Source organism: Ictidomys tridecemlineatus, chromosome 6, assembly GCF_052094955.1.
Source record: "Ictidomys tridecemlineatus isolate mIctTri1 chromosome 6, mIctTri1.hap1, whole genome shotgun sequence".
NCBI classification, from domain to species: Eukaryota; Metazoa; Chordata; class Mammalia; order Rodentia; family Sciuridae; genus Ictidomys; species Ictidomys tridecemlineatus.
Window position 1 is genome coordinate 133,108,409 of NC_135482.1, and position 22,109 is coordinate 133,130,517.

The window sequence follows — 22,109 nt, forward strand, 5'->3', positions numbered from 1 at the left end:
TTAAATTTTTTTTAGGTTTTTATACTTTAAAATGGTATTCAGATGATTTTTAATTACTACAAAAGCATTGAGATGTTAATACACTTTGTAGAAAAGGCAGGGATGCTATTTCATCCATCCTTTTCTGCAGTGAATTTCAACTCTAAGAAAATTATTTCTTTTGATCCACTCTGATAGCATGTAATAAAAGAACAATAAAACATATGGCTCAATTACCACCGCTTCTCATCAAGCATGAATTAATGAATATCAAATTATTATTAATTGTTTTTTCTGGCTCCTTCTCCATAGGACAATTATACATTGCTGTATTTTGATAAGCACTTTGTGTTTAACACTTTGTGGAACAGACTCTAAGAGGGACAGATGCATGAAATTATAACACAAATCAATCATTCTTTGAATTTATCACCATTTGCATTATACATGGTCATCCTTTAACCTCCCTAGTTTGTATCAGTTTCTCAAAACTGCTTAAAACCTCCCTAGAATTCTACCTGCACCTCAATTAAACTCCCTTCAAGAAACAGTTGCTATGTGTCTACAAAATAGTTTATAAATTCAAGTTCTCACTAAGACTGGTTTCTCACATAATTATTGAGTTTTCATTTTCTTCAGAAAATGTTCTTTAAAAACAGAAGCTATAGCTTAAACAATTGAAAAATAACAGCACCTCACAGAATGTAAGACATTGTGCTAAGTATAATTGATAAAACATATGTTAGTAAATAACATTTATAGACACACCACAAAAAATTCTGCATACTTGGTAGTTCATTTTATTTTTATAAGCTTTCTGTAAATACAAAGTGCTACACAATAGGTATGTATGTAGAATGTGTTTGTAATCCATAACAATTACTTCTCATAGATTATTTGTACACCCAGACTTTGAAATGCATGCAAAGAAAATTTAACAAATTATAGCATGTTAATTATACATGTTATATGATTTTACCTATTATCTATAAATCTATTTCCTTTTAAAAAATAGTCTATGAAAACTATTCTTCTGAAAAATTGAAGGATGATATTAAGGTCAAATTGCTCATATGTCACATGTAGTTCAATCAACTTAACAAACACACATACTGACATATTTCTAACAAGCAAACCCAAATTCTAGAATCAAAGAACCAGAGTAGCAAAAAGGGACCTTAGAAGTCATTTTGTCCTATGCCCTTCATTTTACAAATAATGTCACAGAGATCTAGAAAGTTTAAGTGATTTTCTAAGGTCCATACAACCTTTTATGTTGACATCTTTGTGCAAAACTTTATAAGAAAATTTCTATCAGCATTTCTTTTGCAGATTAAAAAAGCATATGTTACTTTCTGTAGTATATTTGTCAAGATTTCAATAATGACTGTGAATCCAAATTCTCAGTGGAATAAAAGTGAATAAATGAGAAATTTGGTAACAATCAAAACCATAATGCACAGTGAACATATAAAGCAGGGATGGACTTTTGACATTGGTTACTAAAACCACCCGAATTAAGTTCTAGATGGACACAATACCTTTATTTTATTTATATATTTTTATGTGGTGCTGTGGATCGAACTCAGTGCCTCACACATGCTAGGCAAGTGTTCTATGACTGAGTCACAACCTCAGCCCCCCAATTTTTTTAATCACTAAATCTAACCAGATACAAGGTTTTATGTATTTAACCTTACTGAGGGGAATTAGATTATTTATGCAATAGCAGACTTGTTGATTTTATACAAGAATTAATCTTCAGTGTAAAAGCTTTTCTAGATTACATACTCTCAAAATAAAACTCGTAACTTTTAATTTCTTAATGTTTTTCATCTTGATTTCCATGTGCCATCATCACTGAATCCATTTTGCTGAAAAAAAAAGTGAAAAAAATTAGATATACAAATTCAGCACAAAAATAAGTCTACAATTAAGATTTTAAAAATCAATCTTTCATCTAGGGGAGAGTGGTGGATTAGGCATTCCACCTTTCCTTTCACTCCTGAATTCACTGATGTCCCTTTGGGCCACATGTAAAGTACCAGATATCAGATATGCATATTCATAAAATGCTTGAGAGTCATCTTGACAACTTATATGTACTATAAAAAATGCAGTGCCTATGAAGTGCACATGGGCAGGGGGGAAGGCACAAAGTCTCAGTCCTTGGGTAACCACACCCCCTAAAGTGTCATGGATTCCCGGGAGACCAAGTTATAGAGCTACCACCATGCATATCAAGACCTATGATATAATGTTGGATCAGGATACGGCTGCTAAATTAGAAAGAAAAGCAAATATGAGAGCTGTCTTGGGGAAGCAGAAAATAGAAGAAGTATGAATATAATTAGGTTTATTCTTGAAATTGATTCTGCAGCCTGATGGAACGTGGGTTTCTGAATATTTTTCAGAGCATTTTCCAGATGTAGCCTCCCAATAGCTCATTAAGCTCACACATTTGTCATCAAGCTCCGTACTTTGGATCCCATGTAGGAATCCCAAATGTTCCTCTTTTCATTCACTGTGTCAACAAGATAAGGAAAAAAGTGTTGTTCAAGTTCTCTTCAATCTCATTTTGGTTATTTTATCTACTTAGTATTAAACCTAAAAATAAAATGTAGATACTGGCTTGTAAAAGTTGATCAAATGTCAAAGGACTTTATTTTGCTAACTTATGTCCTCTGTTCATCTTTTCAGTCAGCTTTTATACCTTTCTCATTTAGTTTATAGAAAATGTTCATTGAAGATACATATCCTTAATGGTTTCTCCTCACATTATCAATTATGATATGAGTCTAATTTATACTAATATTTGATTTATATTGTTAAAAACATTTAAATGTTATAGTTAATAAAGAATCAACTCTATTTTTTTTTTTCATTTAAAAGTAACATTAAGGGCTGGGGTTGTGGCTCAGTGGTAGAGAGCTTGCCTAGCACGTGAGACACTGGGTTTAATCCTCAGCACCACATAAAAATAAATAAATAAATGAAATAAAGGTATTGTGTCCATTTATAACTAAAAATATTTGAAATTAAAAAAAAGGATTTATTATCAGGCACAGTGGTGCACACTTGTAATCCCAGTTACTTGAGAGGCTGAGGCAGGAAGATTGCAGGTTCAAGGCTAGCTTCAGCAACTTAGAAGGACCCAAAGCTATTTAGCAAGATTCTGTCTTCAAAATAACAAGTAAAAAGTGCTGGGAATGTAGCTCAGTGGTAAAGGCCCTGGGTTCAATTCCTAGTACAAAAAAAACAAACAAACAAAACAAAAAAAGGCATTTACTGTACTGACAAAATTATCTAAAAAAATATATATATTCAAGTGTAAATGTAAAAGGTCACTCACAGAAATGGACTTCAATTTAAAAAATCAATTTATCAGCAAAGATCTATTTTTGTTTGAAAAAAATGGGAAATTTTTTAAAATAAATGACTTCTTTCTTAGTTGTATCTATGTCCTATGTAATATCAGAAGATAATATAAATATTGACTGATTTTATACCAGTAACAAAATATTATCATAGTATAACTATATGCTGCTAAACTGTTAACTAAATATAATTAATTAATAAAATATCTTACTTTATTTCAATACATCATTTTCAACAATACTCAATGTACATTAGTAATAAAAGTGATTGTTCTTTACAGATCCTGACACTTACCCAGGACCTTGGAGTAGCAAGGTTCACAGTGTATTGTCTGTCTATAAATCCAAATACTGTCACCTGCTTGTAGATTTTCCAAAGGCTGTTTGCATATTTCACACTAAAGGAGAAAAACACAAATATAAAGTTTACATCATAGATTAAGTCTAGATTCTTGGAGGAACAAGGTAGAGAAGCCTTTTCAGTTCATTCAAGATCACCTTCCATAGCCTCACTCCAATGCAGCCTCAAAAAACACCACAGGAAATTTGAGAGTATCCTGGTCCTATAATCCAGTGGAAAACTTTTCAAATGGACTCTCATGTCCTCTTTCTATCATGCTGGTATATTTCAGGGACTATCTACCACTGAAGTTATCTACTTAACTCCCAAGGGAGCAGATACAATAGTTTTTATATTGGTTATGCCTGGGACAGGATGTTCACCCAATATCTCAAACAAAAATACAAGGTAGCATTTATGGTTTTCTTACATAAGGTTTAGGGGGAAAATTTATTCTGAGTTGTGTTGGGTGACAGAAGCAGGAAAGATCTGGCCTCTCTTTTAGACCCTTCCACTATTGATTGGCTGAGTTCCAAGCAAGAGGCAGGGGCACTAATTACTCTCAGAAGTGGGTTCACTAAAGTGAATTGGCATTGATTACTTTGACATGTTTAGACTACTTCAGATGGCTCTCTATTACCATGGCTACAGAACAAACTATCTTTTTCTACAAGTGTGGGGAAACCTTTTTATTCTCAGTTTTGTTTTACAATGACATTGGAAATAGTGTCAAATCATTTAAAATATAATAAATGAAAATTGTTCCTATTTACCAAAAGCAATAATCAGGAGAATTTTCTCTCATTTATAAAGTTTTATTCATAATAATTTAAAAGAAAGAGTTATATACTTTTATTTAATTGAATATATTTAATAATAGGAAGCGATTGCATATTCTTAGAATCAAATAATTATTCAATCTTCATAATATATTTTTATAATCCTCTATTGGGTGGGTTTTTCTTTGTTCAAAATAATGCACCAAATTTCTGATTGCTTTATGTTACTATCTGAAGGTAAATGGAGGAGAAACATTCAATTCACTAAGTATTACATCTATTTGGATTAGATAATTTGTATCAATCATAGAATGCCTGCACTATAACTACCCATAGATTTGGATAAGTGGCTCTCAATTGGCTGCATATTAGTTTTATCTAAGGAGTTTTCAAAGTACTAATGCCCCCAAATTATCTCTGAGATTCTTGGTTTAACTGGGGCTGGTCCCAAGCATTCTGATAATTTCCGTTAATCGCTTCAGATGATTATAAGACGCAGGGCAGGGTTAAGAACAACTGGTCTAGTCAACAGGTAAGGAAATAGTCCAAGGCAATCTAGGTGGTTTCCAAAGTCACTCAGTCATAACTAGTGGCAGAGGCAGAACCAGAAGTCAGGTCTTCAGATTCTCAGCTCAGTGTTTGCTCATGCAATTACACCTAAAGCTGTCATGTTGACCCACCCAATGTCATTGCTGAGAAAAAAAAAATAGCTGATAGAAACCAAACTCTGAAATACTATGCTAATGAATGTCTACTATTATTTATTAAACCACAATTAATTGCAATTAGTCATAGGCTCAAAAGCAGATTGAGTTTTAACAATTGTTAAACCCATCAGGCCTAATTTCATGATGAAGAGTTGCTCGCTTTCTTCTCAAGTTTATTCTCCTCTTTTGATTTCATTATATATTTTATGCAATATGTGAATTATCAAAATGCTGCAGAAACTTTATAAAAAGAACAAGTGTTTATCTTTTTCACAGACTTAAATCTCTTGGGTAAGAATGAATAGATGTGTCAGTAATCAACTCTAAGCCTAAAAAGCAAGATAGTAATTTTAAGCCTTTGAGGTTTAGGCTACAGAGCTCTGAGAAATATGTAAGTCGTGCATTATTAATGTGCATTATAGAGTTTCTGAATGCTTTCACTTCATTCCATGAATTTTAATAAATAATTATTTTAATTCCAGTTATTATGCCATTTTACATTTAGTTAAGTGTAATAAACACATGTTTACCTTAAAGCAAGTGGAATGGCAGCAAATCTGTAATTCATCTAAAATCATTTTCGTTTGTAAACCCAAGGGTTTGCGACAATAAGTACACATATCTCTTTCGATGACTGACCTGTAGAAATATAAGCAATAAAAAATTAAAAAGAAATTTGCTATCATATAAAAGACAGAAGTCATGTAGAAATAGTATGTTACTTTTAAAAATTAAATTATTTATTCTAATTTGTTATACACAATGGCAGAGTGCAATTCATTTCACATTACACAGAGAGAGCACAATTTTTCAAGACACTAATGGTACACAAAAAATCACACCATTTGTGTCTTCATACATGTACTTAGGGTAATGATGTCTTCCTCATTCCACCATCATTCATTCCCCTTTGCCCGCCCCTCCCCCCCATCCCTCCCTCCCCTTTGCCCTATCTAAAGTTCCTCCATTCCTCCCATGCTCCCCTCACCCATCACCATTATGAGTCAGCATTCTCATATAGGAAACTACAGTAAAATCAAAAAAAGTGCAGAGTTTACTTATTCTAGTAATAGAATTGATTTCCTAGTTACCCCTAAGATGATGTCAAAGAATTAACATGAGGGAAAGTCTCAGATTATTAAACCATTAGCAATCAAGAATGCATATGAGCAGGACAGAGATGTTCAGTTTTCCTGCTAAAGTAGTTTATAAGGACCTCTTGAAGCTGGAAGAGGGTTTTTTAATTATTAATTTACCTCTATCAGTTTACAGATTACATGGGGAAAGTATGTTACAGATTAATGTAAAGGTTTTACACTTGAAATATTCAATAGGCCCCCAGTAGAAATCCATTCAAGGGTGTGTTTATAAACTCACAAATGACGGGTCTATAGTGCTCAAGGACTCCAAGGTCTAGAGTCACCACCCAGGGTAAGAGTCAGATTTAGGGATACCTATCATGACAACGTTTATATTCTACAGGAAGATATAAAATTTGCTTAGTTTTGTGAAACTAATGTAAATGAATTATAGATGCAATCAACAGAATCCAGAAAAATTTAGATCATGCCACAGCATTAGGAAAGGATTCTTTTCCTTTTGTAAGGTCTCAGGAGTGTCTTAAATCCCACCAAGTAGTATGTATTGGATTTGAGGCTTTAGTACACCCGCCTGATATTTCCAGAGTAGGATACTTCATGGATAGTGAAATAAAAATAGCCAATACTTGTATAGTGCTTAACATGTGCAGTGTATTTCCCCAAGCCTGCGTATAAAAATTCAGCTACCCTTCACAACATCACTGAGAAGTCAGTATTGTTATTTTTAGCATCACTTTCTAGAAAGGGAAACTGGGGCAGAGAAAGGTCAGTATATTGCTGGTGTCATGCAGCCAATGAGTGGCCTTGAATGGAGACAGTGTGATCCCAGAGTTTAGGCCTACCCATGAGGCCTACTGGGTTCCCTGTGTTGATAAGAGCTAGTCATGCCCAGAAGCCACTATGGTGTCATCAAGCCCATGAGTGAAGCAGAGAAGAGGGAAAATGGGAGGAAGAGAAAACCAGAGAAGAAAGGAATTAAAGTAGATAAACCCTTTCTGGTTTTATATATTTAGTCATTCTAGCAATTTCTTGCTCATACCTAAGTGCATAAGTAAATATTTTCCCCTTCACTTCATTCTCTAACTACTCACTTATAGATACCAGGCAAATATTTCCCTATGAGTTACCCATTTATATACAGATGTATGTGCATACACACCCAAATTTCCCATTTGTGACTATAAGCACTTTAAGAGCAGAAAGTGTGTGCTTTCTATCTGCTGTCCATTCCACAGGCACTGAGCTAGGAACTGGGAGTACAAAGAATGGCTAGATGGTGTCCTCCTATGAGAAGCTGTTTGCCCTGGGGAAGCCAGACATGTGACTCAGTGGTGACAGCATGACATGGATATGAGGGAAGAGGAGCGTCCACTGAGGACGCAACCAATGCTGGGAGGAGTCAGGAAAGCTTGTCCAAAAAGTGCATATGGTTAGGCTGGAAGATGAAGGAGCTCCCAAGGTGGGCTCCTGGGGTTCATGATGGAGGAACCAAGCACAGTGAACAAGATAGATGGAGCTGCTCCTCCCTGAGGGCATTTGCAGTGATTGACCATCTGCCAGTGTTCTGCAGGAGCAGATTCTAAAAGCCCATAAAGAATGTGTAAAAAAAAAAAAAAAAGGTCTTTGTTTTATAATGTACGCAACCACTTTTAATGGGATTGGTATGCTTGGATAAGAACTGTGGGGACATAGCCAATTTCACACACTAACCAACAGCAAGAGTTGCTTGACCTACTGGGCTTACAGAGAACTTACTGACAACTAAGAAAAAGTTCATGAACTGCCTCAGGCTAATTCTCCAATTCTTCATATTAACAGAAAGACTTTAATGAAGCATATTTCAATTCATTACATTAACAATAAAAATATGAGTGCAGGTAGAATTCTGATATTGGTGTTGTCCTTAAAATTAAGGATTATACAATTAGGCATAGATATTTACAAAGGATTATTAAAAGTCTAGCTTTGGTTTGGTTTTGTTGTTGTTGTTGTTGTTACCTACATAGTGTCTATAATTCCAATGTTTGTATAGATTACTTTATTCCTCAGAGAAGTGTAACATAAAGGCAGGACACCCAGCAGAGCATTGATAATGGGAACAATCTTGGAAGATTATCATAAAGGGGCTATATTTTTATTTTTGATTGGCAGATAATAATTATACATTTTTATCTAACATGATGTGATATTTTGATATATGCATAATATTTATAATGACCAAATCAAAGTAATTAGCATTTCTGTCTCAAATACTTATTATTTGTGTTAGGAATACTCAAAATCCTTTCTTCTAATTATTTTGAAATAAACCATACATTGTTGTTAGCTCTGCTCATCCTACTGTGCTATAGAACTCTAGAAGTAATTCTCCTGTTTGACTGTATTTTGATACCTGTTATCTATCCTCTCTCTATCTTGCCCTCCACAACCTGGACCATTTTACTCTCGACTCCTATGAGATCAACTTTTTTTAGCTTCCACATAGGAGTGACAAAATGTGGTACTTGTCTTTCTGTGCCTGACTTATTTTACTTAACATAATGTTCTTTGGGCTCATCTACATTGCCACAAATAACAGGATTTCATTCTTTTTATGACTGAATACTATTCCATTGTATGTATATATCCAAACCTTTCTTTTTCCATGAATCTATCATTGGACATCTAGATTGATTCCATATCTTGGTTATTATGAATATTGCTGCGATGAACTGGGGGTAAAGCTGTTTCTTTGGCATACTGATTTCCTTTCCTTTGAATATGTACCCAGTAGTGGAATTGCTGGGTCTATGGAAGTTCCATTTTAGTTTATTGAGAAACCTCTATATTGTTTTCCATAATGGTCATACTAATTCACTTTCCTTCCATCAGAGAAACAGATAAAATTGTGATGCTTGGTTCACCCATATTCTCCTTTGTGAATGGGACATAGGTTCATGTGCTCAGAAAACATTTACTGAGTATCTGTTAGACACCAAATACTGCATTGGAGGCTGAAGCTATGCATAAAAACAAGATATACCCTTGCTCTCAATGAGTCATATTTCCAGCCCTTGCTATAGAGAAACTGGTAGAATATCAGATATTTGCATTAAAATTTGTTTCCAGTGATTGGGTTGAAAAGCTAATTATTTTCATTTAGTTCACTGCAAATCTGCAGGCCACACACTCCTGAGTGTCATCTAGGAGTGAACATTGGGCCCCACTGAACATTCAACAGTAGAAGATCACTAATAGCAAAAGCCTGGAGTGGGGTCAGTTCACCAGCACTAAATCAATACTCATCATAACTCTCCCCCTGGGAACTGCACTTAGGTCCAGGGTAGGTCTTATCAGTAAGTATATCCATACAGCTGCCTGTAAAGTGAGATGGCTTTGAGAAACCACAAGGAGGGAGGGCTGAGGGTAGTCTAGTAGTACAATGAAGCCTAGATGCTAATAATGTGGAATTGGGGACCCCTGGGATTCATCAACAGCAGAAGGGCTGGCCTGGAAGGCTGCTGCAAAGAATGGAAAGGATTTTGGGAATAATGTGCATCAAACTTAGAGATCAGCAACAGCAGGAGACCAAGAGGCAAATTCTTGGGTGCCGAGTTATATTCCCTTCTTGTACATACATAACAATTATCTTTAGGAGAGCTATCTCGAGAACAAATGATAATGAGAATATATATGTATGTGTATATGGGTTTTGTGTGTGTGTGTGTGTTCGTGTGTGTTCGTGTGTACACTAATGTATACTTTTGTGTTTGGAAATATAGACATGCTTACCGATCTGAAGTTGAATAAACAGTTTGTATATATTTTCCAGAAGTATTCTCCTGATATCCATCTTTTGGTGATTTACTAGAAACAAACATACATGAACATATGAGAGTCTATCTGTTTTCTCTAGTATCAATGTCATATCCATACACTGATGGATTGTAAGAAAACACACAAATGCAGCCTTATTATTATGCCTCCAAGTTGATATATCATCAAAGTAAATATAGAGCAGGGTAAGGAATATAGGAACAAGTGTGAGTAGGTAAATAAGTCAACATTTTTTCATAAAATGTATACTTTCACCTCACTTGTTCACTAAAACTATTTGCAGTCTAACATAAAATAAAGGTAACACACAAAGCCCAAGCAAGGCGGGCAAACGCACATACACCATTCCCAGGGAACAATGGAGACACATGAGCTTTTAGAGAAAGCTCTAGAAATTTTTATTTTTACTTGAAAACATGCAAGAAGGAGTAATTTAGAATGAAAGCAAAATTTTAAGTGCAATTTTAAAAGTCCTCTCTTTTTCATTTTGTAGATTGTCCCAGCTTCTAAACGTCACTTCTCTGGAGACAAATGAATCTGTTGTGAGCTAACCAGTTGGCTCCTCATAATTGCTTCCCCAAAACTTAGGCTACCTGGGAATATATTACCATTCAACTCAACATGTTGCTACTATTTCAAGCAAGTGATAATTCTACATCCCTCACATGAGATTTTTTAATGAGAAATCTCTCTCTCCATCCAAACAGTCCATAGGCAGACTGCTGTCAGAACTAAAATCTACTTCCTGGAGCACATTACCCCTCAATGCCAAATAAGAGTTTGCACATATTTGTTCATGATGCATATATCATTACTTTTATTTTATTGATGAGGAAACTGAGAACTGCAGAATAGCTTTGCCAAGACTACATGGTTAATAAATGGCAAACAAAGACTCAACCCAAATCTGATTCTAGAGACTCGACTCTACAATGCACTGTCTGTCAGTGGAGATTTTAGGGAAGTTAGGGGTGTTTGGGGTTGCATCACCATTTTGTTAAGTTAAAGGAGGGGAAAATCAATCTTTCCAGAATGTTCTGCCTTGTAAACACTTGGCCTGGCATGCAACAATGTTATCTATTATCTTTTATAGTGATTTTTCTCAAACCTAAATGTGTATCAGAAACACATGACAAGTTTGTTAAAATGAGATTTCTGGGTTCCACTTGCAAAGCTTTTGATCTGGCAGGTCTAGAGGGAGGCCAAAGAATTTTCATCTCTAGCAAGTTCTGAGGTGATGCTAGCCCAGAGTCCACACTGTATCAAAATGTCTAGAGTTAGATGTTTTATAGAATATACATAATTCTAGAAAAATCATCTTTTCTTTGAAAATCAATACTGCAATTATTGGCATGAGTTCCTGTAAGACATTTCTTTAGAAATCAAAACATATTGGTGTAATATCCCTTAAAGCTGATGATGTGTGAGAGAAATTATTATGGAAGAAATGCCTGTTATTTTCTAATTCTATTTTACAGTATTTGGTGTCTTGCCTACATCGTAATATTTTTTGATACTATTTATCTACTTACCAATGTTTTTCAACTACTTGTTATTTTAAAATTTACTCTGATGCAGGTTGAAAGGTACCACAGATGTGGGGGTAGCATTACTTCCTGTGTTCCAGACTGGCAGTAGCACATGCCTCATATTTAATAAAATTGGAGCCAATTTTGGTTTTGTATTATTTTCTGTTTTCTTTAAAAAATGTCAACATAAAATTATATGTGAAAAAATCATTTTGAAATATTTTATATGTGAGTTATTTAAAAGAGGGCAGAAATCATTGTCTTCAACATACCATAGAGTGCAATGTAAATTAAGACAAAAATCAAATTGGAAGTTATATTTTAAAGGATAAATTATACAAGGGTTTGAAGAACCTTTTTTGGAAAATTGCTCACTTTCCCTCATATATGAAGTTTATTGGAGCTCCTGAAGGTACCTACCCTGCACCCAGAAGATTCACCAGGGCCACTTCTGCTCTGAGGCCTCTTACATGTCACGTGTCTCTGCATGCGTGTGCCCAACTATTAGATTACACAACAATTAAGACAATGCTTGTTTTCATACTCCTTGAAAACCAAATGGGCTGTGAATGTGTGACCTTAGTTGACATTTTCCTCAAAATCCATCATGCCAATCAGCAGATTTCATGGGACATCCATTCTTTGTAATTTGGGTCAAAATATATCTGCTCAAAGTTATACCCCTTATTTCAGATTGGAGATAAACAATAGACAAAGCCATTTAATTAAAGTGGGACTTCAAATTAGTACTGGGATATTTGTGTAGTTTACAAAGCTTGTTAAACCATATGGTCACATATGTCTATGTGAGAGCTTTCAAATGATAATCCTATTATGTACACATGTATTATATTAAACTATCACTTAGCTCTTCCAGTGACTATGATTATTTATCAAGTCCTTAATATCGGAAAATGCAGTACTATATGCCTAGACCTTAATACATTTCTAGGTGGTCTTCTTTTGTTAAACATAGACCATTTCAAAATTATAAAACAAAGAAAGATATTTTAATTATATTTCTTTTTTTTTAAATATTTATTTATTTTTTCTTAGTTCTCGGCGGACACAACATCTTCGTTTGTATGTGGTGCTGAGGATCGAACCCGGGCTGCACGCACGCTAGGCGAGCGCACTACCGCTTGAGCCACATCCCCAGCCCCTTAATTATATTTCTAATACCTGTTTTCCACGTAGGTCCTTGTGTACACAACAGTGTCCTTTGGTCTTGTGTGCCTGGTATCAGCATTGGAACTGCAATACAAACCATTTTACTTCATGTTGAAAGTGTATGTATAAGAATAATAAAAACAACAAGGCTATTACCCAATTCAATGCAAAAAGTAATGTTGTGTGTCTTTCTTCTAGACTATAATTGTGGAAATCATGTTAAAGTGCTACTAATTAAATTCTGCAAAATTTTATTATTTCTCCTATTTTGTTCTTAACTTCCACTGTGCTGACCTACTTTCAGAGTATTAGCATGAAAATCAGTCATTCAGTAAATCTGCTCAGAGCGGGAAGATTATTTTCAATATCTGTGCAATGTGTTTTAGTGTCTCTTTCCCTGATGTCCCATTCATATTTCCTACCCACAATTCTCCCCATAAACCTCAAATAAAAATGAATCATAATTTAACTATCATAACAGCATCTGATTTAATGAAGTATCTAGATCTATCTAAAGAATGACAACATTAAGGCTGGACAGGTAGCTCAGTGGCAGAGAGCTTGCTTAGCACCCCAAAGCCTTGAGTTCAATCCCCAGTATTGCAAAACAGAACAAAAACAACAAAACCCACTAATATCACAATTTCATGCTTTTTGTAATTATAGACTTCTTAAGGAAAAAATGCATTTTACAGTTCCTATCCCAATGTTCCAAGAAAAAAACCAAGTTGCTAATAACACTTCCAGGTAATGTTATATACATATAACCCCAGATAAAATTAGAAATGTCTTCATTTCAAAGGAAGGGTCAGAGGCCAACCTCAGTAACTTAGCAAGACCCCATCTCAAAATAAACAGTGAAAAGGGCTGGGGATGTAGCTCAATGACAAATCACCCCTGGGTTCAATTCCAGTACCAGAATAAACAAACAAACAAGAATAGTCCTGTTGCTTATTGTACAATCAATTAAATACCTGAAGCTGTCCTTGGTTTCATAGGAATAGGAAGTGCTTCTCGTAGACTCATTGTGCAAAGTTTTGGTGAATCCATTGACTTGGCCACCTAGCCTGAGAGAGTAAACATAGTGTACTTGTCACTTAAAATCAGTCACTTAAAAGTTTTTTGCTTTATTAAACTTCTGTTCCATTAACATTACTTTACCTACAATTAACATTACTTTACCTATGACTGTCTGATGTCTGCACAGATACACATAGAGTACACTCATTATTTCTCTCCCTCCAGAGAAACCAGACTTTAAGAATATCCACAAGCACATGCCACATTGTCTGCTGCTAGGACAGAATACCTTTTTTATCAAGGCTTGAAACCATCAGAAATAGATTCCTGCAACATTTTCACACCAGCAATGTCATTTTATAAAGCTTCCCATGGTACAACACATCTGAGAATTTATCAACTTAATGAAAATGATCCAGGGGTTGCTCTGAGACATTCCAGTTTCCATTTTGCTTTTAATGAAAGGCAACACTTTGAAGATGGCAGAAGAACTCTGACCTAGATATCTGCTAATCTAAAAATGTCACCACGTTTCACAGAGTGGAGACACATTTGCCTTTTCCTATGGAACAGAAGAAATTCTTAATGCAAGAATAGTGAACATTTTAGCTCTTTCTCTTCCTCCATGTTAGCAAACTCTGACACAGGAGAGACTTGAAAACCTACAGGAGGGTTCAGATCTTAATCAAGCCTTATCATTCTCAAACAGGCTGTTCTTTCCATTTTCAGAAAGCTCTTAAAGAAGAGGAGAACATTTGTTCACATATCATCTCTGACATACAGAAAATCACCTCTGGTTTTAAGGCAGCTGTTTCATGAACATATATGCCTAAGTTCAAATGATACTAAGTAGTGAAAATGTAGAATTAATAGTATTAGGTTTTTAACATGATTATTACAATATGTCACTCCAGGAATAGTAAAACTAACTTGGAACTGTTAAAAAATATTCAAATCATATGACACACAATAAAAAACCCACTTACAAAAAATTGATAGCTTCAAAGAACAAAGATTATCAGGGAGATTGAAATATGTCTGCGTTGTCCTCAGCAACATAAAATAAAAAATAAACAGTTTGCAAAATCCACAAACAGAAGAGGGAAAGGCTTTGAAAATAGTACTATTATGGACTATTGTAGTCCCTCCAATTCATATATTGAAGCCCTAACCTTCCATGTGACTGTGTTAGCTCTTCATTAACTCTTCTAATGAAACCTCATTTCATAAACAAGCCCAAATGAAATTGGTACACCTTTCAAATCATATTAAATAGGAAGTTTCTTAATTATACTTATTTATTTATTTTTTTTTCTGAGTAGAATTTTTTATTGTTAAGATACTTGTTACATAACATCAGTGTTTTTCTAAGTGGAAGTCATGGAGAAGATGCTGGCTTTTTGTTTTGTTCTAAAGGCACATGAAAGCAGGTTTTCTAGAGTTAACAATTTTGATAAGTGGAATTTTTATGCATTACAATTCCTATTACAAATATAGAGCACATTTTTTTCATATCTTTGGTTGTACACAAGGTAGAGTCATATCCTTCATATCTTCATAGATGTACTTAGGGTCATGATGACCATCGCATTCCACTGTCTTTCCTACCCCTATCCTCCCTTACTTTACCTCCCTCCCCTTTTCCCCTTTGCCCTATCTAGAGTTCATTTAATCCTTCCATCCTACCCCTCACAGCATATTATGAATCAGCATCCTTAAATCAGATAAATCATTTGGCATTTGGTTTTTTGGTATTGCATTATATTCTCCAGCTCCATCCATTTACCTGCAAATGCCAAGTTTTTATTCTCTTTTAATGCTGAATGATATTCCATGGTGTATATTTACCACATTTTCTTTATCCATTCATCTACTGAAGGGCATCTAGGGTGGTTCCATAGTTTAGGTATTTTGAATTGTGCTGCTTTAAACATTGATGTGGCTGTGTCCCTATAGTATGCTGTTTTTAAGTCCTTTGGGTATAGATTGAGGAGTGGGATAGCTGGGTCAAATGGTTCCATTCCCAGTTTTCCAAGGATTCTCCATACTGCTTTCCAGTTTGGCTGCACCAATTTGCAGTCCCAGAGTGCCTTTTCCCTCACATCCTCTATCTATAACCATACACAAAACTCAACTCAAAGTGGATCAAGGACCTAGGAATTAGACCAGAGACACTGCATCTATTAGAAGAAAAAGTAGGTCCAAATCTCCATCATGTAGGATTAGGCCCCAACTGCCTTAATAAGACTCCTATAGCACAAGAATTAATATCAAGAATCAATAAATGGGATGGATTCAAACTAAAAAGCTTCTTCTCAGCAAAAGAAACAATCAGTGAGGTGAATAGAGAGCCTACTAATTGGAAACAAATTCTTACCACACGCATGTCAGAGCACTAATTTCTAGAATAAAAAATTCAAAAATCTTAACATCAAAAAAATAAATAACCCACTTAATAAATAGGCCAAGGACCTGAAAAGACACTTCTCCAAAGAAGATATAAAATCAATCAACAAATATATGAAAAAATGTTCAACATCTCTAGCAATTAGAGAAATGCAAATCAAAACTACTCTGAGATTTCATCTCATTCCAGTCAGAATGGCAGCTATTAAGAATTATTTACTTTTTTTATTTCAAACCTCAATCACTTTCAAATAATATTTGAATGAGCTTGGTTAATTGTAAGTCACTCCTGTTCCCAAAATAGTGAATGGGTTTCCAGAATAAGCAGATCCTACTGAAAAATTATACTGCCTCATTCTATCAAAGACTTTCTTAGGATCATGATAAAAGATGGCAGAAGATGATTTGGACAATTAAGGGAAGAGAAAGAAACTGTCTGTACAGATTCAAGAGCCTTTTGTAGACATTATGGGGGAAAAAAAGTGAGTCAGCTTTTTCCCAAGCTTTTCCACTGTCTGCAGAAAATATTATTTTTTAATATTTGAATGACAATTATTAAATTGTCACACACATACACCACTACCACCAACACACTAGGAAAGTAAAAAATGCCATAGGAAGGTAAATTTTAAAAAAAGTAATATATTATATTTTTAGGCTTTTTTCACATTTAGGGAAAAAACTGCTAAACATGAAAATTTATTAATTCCTTTCCAATTTAAACATTGATATTAACAATGAAATAATGCTTCTATCCTAATTTTCCTTATAGTGGCAAATGAAGCATTATAGTTTTAAAGCCCTTATACTTTGTGGTGTAAAGAAATTTCAAAATTAGGTCCTGTTTTGTGGCTGTGAGCAATTTGTGCATTTTTTAGCACAAGGTATCCAAGGAAAAGATTTTCAGAGTGTGCTCTGCATCTCTGAAGACCTACCAAGCAACAGTAAGTAAAAATAAATCTTCACAGACCACATAAAGAGCTTTGAATTTCCATGACGCCTTTTACACCAAGCAACGGAACAGCAGGCCTAAGTCAGAAAGTCTAACAGAATTAGAATTTTGTTAATTTTTTTGTATCAGCTATTAAGCAACTGGTACCATAATTTTTTTTGTATTTAGATAGTCTTTATTTTTAAAAACAATAATACAATCAAGTCCCCAGAAAATCTTCTAAGATTACACACTTCACACAGGGGCAAACTCATAATAAAGAAAGTAAATTATAATGAACCTTACCTTCCATTCTTTTTTTCAGACACATGAGAATTTTCTTCAATTAAATTTTCTTGGTCCTGGTCTCTAGTTACAACACAATTTTGGAAAATAAGCACATATTAGACTTAAAAAATTAAACCTTAGTACATAATGTTAGACACAGTGATTTGTGGTCTATAAAGTGTATGGAAGATCAGAAATTGGATGTTGAGCTATTTGGCCCAACTACCAGTGAATCAAATATGAAAGCACAGGTTGGGTGGAACCCCATGGTAGAGTACTTGTTTGCAGGCAGAGCATCTGGGTTCAACCCCAGGAATGAAAGAAAGAGAAAGCAGGCAAGAAAGGATAAAGAAAAGAAAGTGTGAATTACATTGTGAGAGAAAAGTAAAAAAAAAAAATTATGTTTTTTTGGAAGGTTTGGGAAGTCTTGTCTGAAAAGACACCATTGATTTATATTCACAGTCAGCTAACATTTAATGAGCACTAAGTTTGTATCACAAAGTTCTAACTGTGTATTTTTACATGATCTCTTTCAGATCTCACAAAACCATATAGGACGGCATCTAGGACTCAGAAAGACTGAATTTTCTAAGACCGATAAACTAATTTATGGAAAGTCAAGACTTAAGGCCATGTCACCTGCCCACCTAAAATCGACTCTTGAATTTTTATTGGAGTCTTTCATTCAGACTTCTGGAATAATCAAAACATAAGACAATAACCCAAAATGTTAGTCAATAATTTATGATGAGAAGGATAAATGGAGTGATTGGATTCTTAAACCTTGAGCTCCATTAATGATTTCACAAGTTTTCATGAGATACAATGTCCTCTGATATGTTAGCTGCATGTCAGCTATTTATATATTTATAACATTGACAATTCCTGAGGTGTGTGTGTTTTCATGAGTTTGGAAAAGGCTTTGTCTGTCATGAACTCTACTGAGCAGGAGCATTGCTAAGGAGTCAGATCAAGAAGGTTCATCTCTTCCCTTTCTTCCCTGGGCAAATTAGTCAACTTTTTAAGCTTCATTTTGTAAAGGAAGTTACTAATATCCAATCTCTCAAGTCATGATGAAAAAAAATAAAACTTAGGGCACAGTGAGCACACTTGTGGGTGAATTGAATAGGCTTACATAAATTAGAACTAATGGAAGAAAAGAGATGCAGGAGCACTACTGATTCACAGTTTTGAGGGACTACATTTTAATTGTTATTTGTATCCTAAATTTTCACATCTTTGGAATTAATTCCAGTTCTTAAAATTGTCCTTGCCATGCCCTGAGTTTAACTAAAGTTGTAATACATGGAATGAATATATAGACTTGTACTCACAAAATTAATCTTGATAAGGACAAAGAAGACTATAAACATTCTCATCTTTATGTGGAGTGAGATTTAATACTCTTTACATAACATTCAAGTCATCAGTAATTGATAGACGATGGAAATTAGGCACTATTGAATAGCCACACTTAAACCTTATTTTTAAAATACTAGCTGATGCTTCTCAAAATGCAAAAATTTAGGGCAAATTACTTTTTAATGTGAATTACAGTAGAAATATTCCAATTTGTGTATGTAAAAAGTATGATAGTTCAGAGGCAGCCCAGAAGTATCAAAATCACTAGGTTTTTTGATATGAATGATATCAAATTCTAAACTGAATTTCTGTTGAAAGACAATAGAAAGAATCAGATATAACTTTCCTATGTCTATACGTGAATACACTACCAGTACAACTCCACATTACGTACAAACACAAGAATGGGAAGTTATACTTCATGTATGCATAATATGTCAAAATATATTCTATGGTCATCTAAAAAGAACAAATTTTAAAAATGAAAAAAAAAATTCTAAATTGAACTTCTCAACTTGACAGCTAAACCTGTGTAAGGTGATCTCCCAGCTCACCTCCTGAAAATTTAGAAATGGAGACAGAAGGCTTTGGGTTTTCCTATCCCCACCATAGTCTTCATCAATTTCTGGAGCTTCCTTCTTGGTATCAGGGGCTGCTGTACTACCTTAATGGCCTTAGACATTAAGTGATCCTTCCCTTAATGTTTCGAATAATACTTCGCTAAATACTTGGGAATGAAGGAATAAAATTAAATGGAGTATCCATCATCCAGTTTCCTATAACAACAAACTGGGATGAATGGCAGCAGTACATGGGAAAGATCACCAGGACACATGAATCTTGGAAAATCAGAATTTTGTCCTGGAAAGTCATTCTCCCTCTGCTGCCAACACTGGAAAAACTTTGCACTACGTTTAAGGCAGCTGATCACTTTTATTACAACTTGAGGGTAGGTCTCACATGATCTTACACAGAGTAGTTTTTCCATAAATACGTGAAGACGAAAGGTAAAGATGGCCATCTACAAGCCAAAGAGAGAGGCCTGGAACAGATTCTTCCCTCTTGGCCTAAGCAGCACTAACCCCGCTGACAGCTTCATCTCAGACTTCTAGCCTCCAAAGCCAGACAAAGTCAATTTCTATCTTTCAGCCCATCCAGTCTGTGGTCCTTTGTAAGTGCAGTCCTAACAAATGAATTCAGACTTCTTCTCCCTCACAAGGTGATTACTTCTAATTTCTCAGCTTGATGGTGGACATTTTCCATTCCTCTGCCACTGTCCACTCAAGATTGCTGCAGATACTGCACCTTTGCTCTGTGTACACCTCTCACTCAACTCTTTCGGGCCATGGCTTCTTTTAAGAGGGAGAAAAAAAAAATGAATTTGAACTTCAGGAAGAAGGGGAAGCCAGAATCTTACAAATCCAACAACTAAACTAGACAAAAACTGGAGCCCACGTAAGCCTTCGAAGAAGCATGCTCCCAAAGTGGTGTGAATCAACAAACCACATTGTTAGTGGCTTCATAGAATTTTTCTTTTTTCTTGTTTCATTAAATACTACATATTAAGTTTGGTTGAGTGGGCTATAAAATTTTAAGCTGAATGAGCTATTACTAATATTGAAAGCAAACATTTATTCCTGATGATGGAAAGCACCAAATGAGCCAGCATGGTAACATACAACTGAGTCCCAGCAACTTGGGAGGCGGGGGAGGGAGGATTACATGTTTAAGGCTTAGCAAGACCCTGTCTCCAAATAAAAAGGGCTGGAGGTGTAGCTCAGTGGTAAATCCCCAGTCCTCTCCACACATACACACAAAGCACAAAATGTATATTTACCGTGCTTATTCACTCTCTTGGTATCATGAGCTAAATCAGAAGATCTAATAAAGTTCAGACTACCCATATACTTCCCAAGTCAAAGGATGTGAAAATAATTTTTGGTTTTTTAATTAACACCACATCTATTGCATGACGTCTTTTACACTATAGTGAAAGATGAAGAACTGTGAGTCAAAGCATGAAAAATAGATTTTATAGAAGTTCAAGCCAAACGCTGCAGGCTTGAGCAGCAAAGGGATTCCAAATGCTTCCCGTTGTAATTGTAGCAAAAGGAAGACCTTATAGTTTACAAGCAGTTAAATTAATTTCAAGGAAATCATTAATTCTTTATAGATTCATAGAATTGCTAAAGAACAAATTATTAATCATTGCAACCAGTAATAATTTTTTAAATGTGGATTTCAAACATTGGCGAGAAAATAGGAGTCATCTATGGGGCAAAGCCACAGGTGATTTATTTTCCTCTGCCACATTAAGTAGAATAGTTACTGAGCAGGGGAAATGGAGATTCTGGGGACCAAGAAATTATGTCTCTTGCTATAGACATTTCCTAGGATAAGTTTTGATGTGATAAAATTATTACTTCACTTCTAACTGTTCTTCTCTCGTATGAGTGTAGGAGGTATTTATTAATAGGTGGCAATATGCTTCTCTCTATAAGAGCTAACTTAATTTGCTTTTGCAGAGTATCATACACACTTAAAAAATTAAGAGTCTTCATATAAAACTTTTACTATGGTATTTCTTTTATGCCAGGAACTAAATCTTAGGCATTGGACTATAGTTTAAAAGGAATTTTTGTCTCCCTGAAAGGAATATAGAATACAAAGAAGTAACTAGTATAATTCTCAATTTATTGACATAGTAAAATGAGTCTAGCTTTACATGTTTTTACATTTTTTTCAACAAAGATGTCTTATTAAAGAAATTAAGAGATCTATAGAGAAGTTGGACAATTTAGGTATTTTAAATATAAGATATAATTTCTAACTTCAGTGGCTCTTGTTCACCAACATTCACTGAGATTATTGTGAACAACTGGGCTTTTGAGTGCACACCTATAATCCCAGATACCTGGGGGCAGGGGCACAAGGCTGGAGAATTTCAAATTCAAGGCCAACCTCAGCAATCTAGTGAGGTCCTGTCTCAAAAGGTTTTTTCTAGTTGGACTATCATAAAGCACTGATTAATTTGAGGTTTAGTCATTAATGCACAGAATATTTAACCTCATATGTGCCAGATACTGTGCCACTGTGCTAAACAGTATAAAGAATAAACAAGACGGATCCAGTCCTTGACACTAATGAGCTTATAGGCAGAGAGAGAGAGGATTAAATAACAATTCTCTCTAAGGGACAAATGTTAGGGGACAGGAAGGACAGAGCTTGAGAATATCTAGAGGATGATGCACACATGGTGGGTAGGGCTTTCCAGAACCTGAGTGAGAGACACCTACACTGGTACC

General features: G+C 34.9%; 1 protein-coding gene across 9 annotated transcripts in view; it reads right to left on the reverse strand.

Moving 5' to 3' along the window:
• Positions 1-756: 756 nt before the first annotated feature.
• The window catches only part of Scel (sciellin), a 156,965-nt gene continuing 135,612 nt past the window's right edge, over positions 757-22,109 (reverse strand). For 4 of the 9 annotated variants that reach the window (XM_078015765.1, XM_078015767.1, XM_040281367.2 and 1 more), the window contains 7 exons: positions 17,461-17,523; positions 13,772-13,864; positions 12,810-12,881; positions 10,054-10,128; positions 5,713-5,821; positions 3,652-3,754; positions 1,889-2,503 (listed from right to left, as the gene is read on the reverse strand). In XM_078015765.1, coding sequence (XP_077871891.1) covers positions 2,433-2,503; positions 3,652-3,754; positions 5,713-5,821; positions 10,054-10,128; positions 12,810-12,881; positions 13,772-13,864; positions 17,461-17,523 — 586 coding nt within the window. In that variant the 3' untranslated portion in view covers positions 1,889-2,432. Of the gene's footprint in view, positions 1,854-1,888; positions 2,504-3,651; positions 3,755-5,712; positions 5,822-10,053; positions 10,129-12,809; positions 12,882-13,771; positions 13,865-17,460; positions 17,524-22,109 lie in introns of those variants that run through there. The other 5 variants (XM_078015761.1, XM_078015766.1, XM_078015764.1 and 2 more) reach the window with 2 other exon arrangements.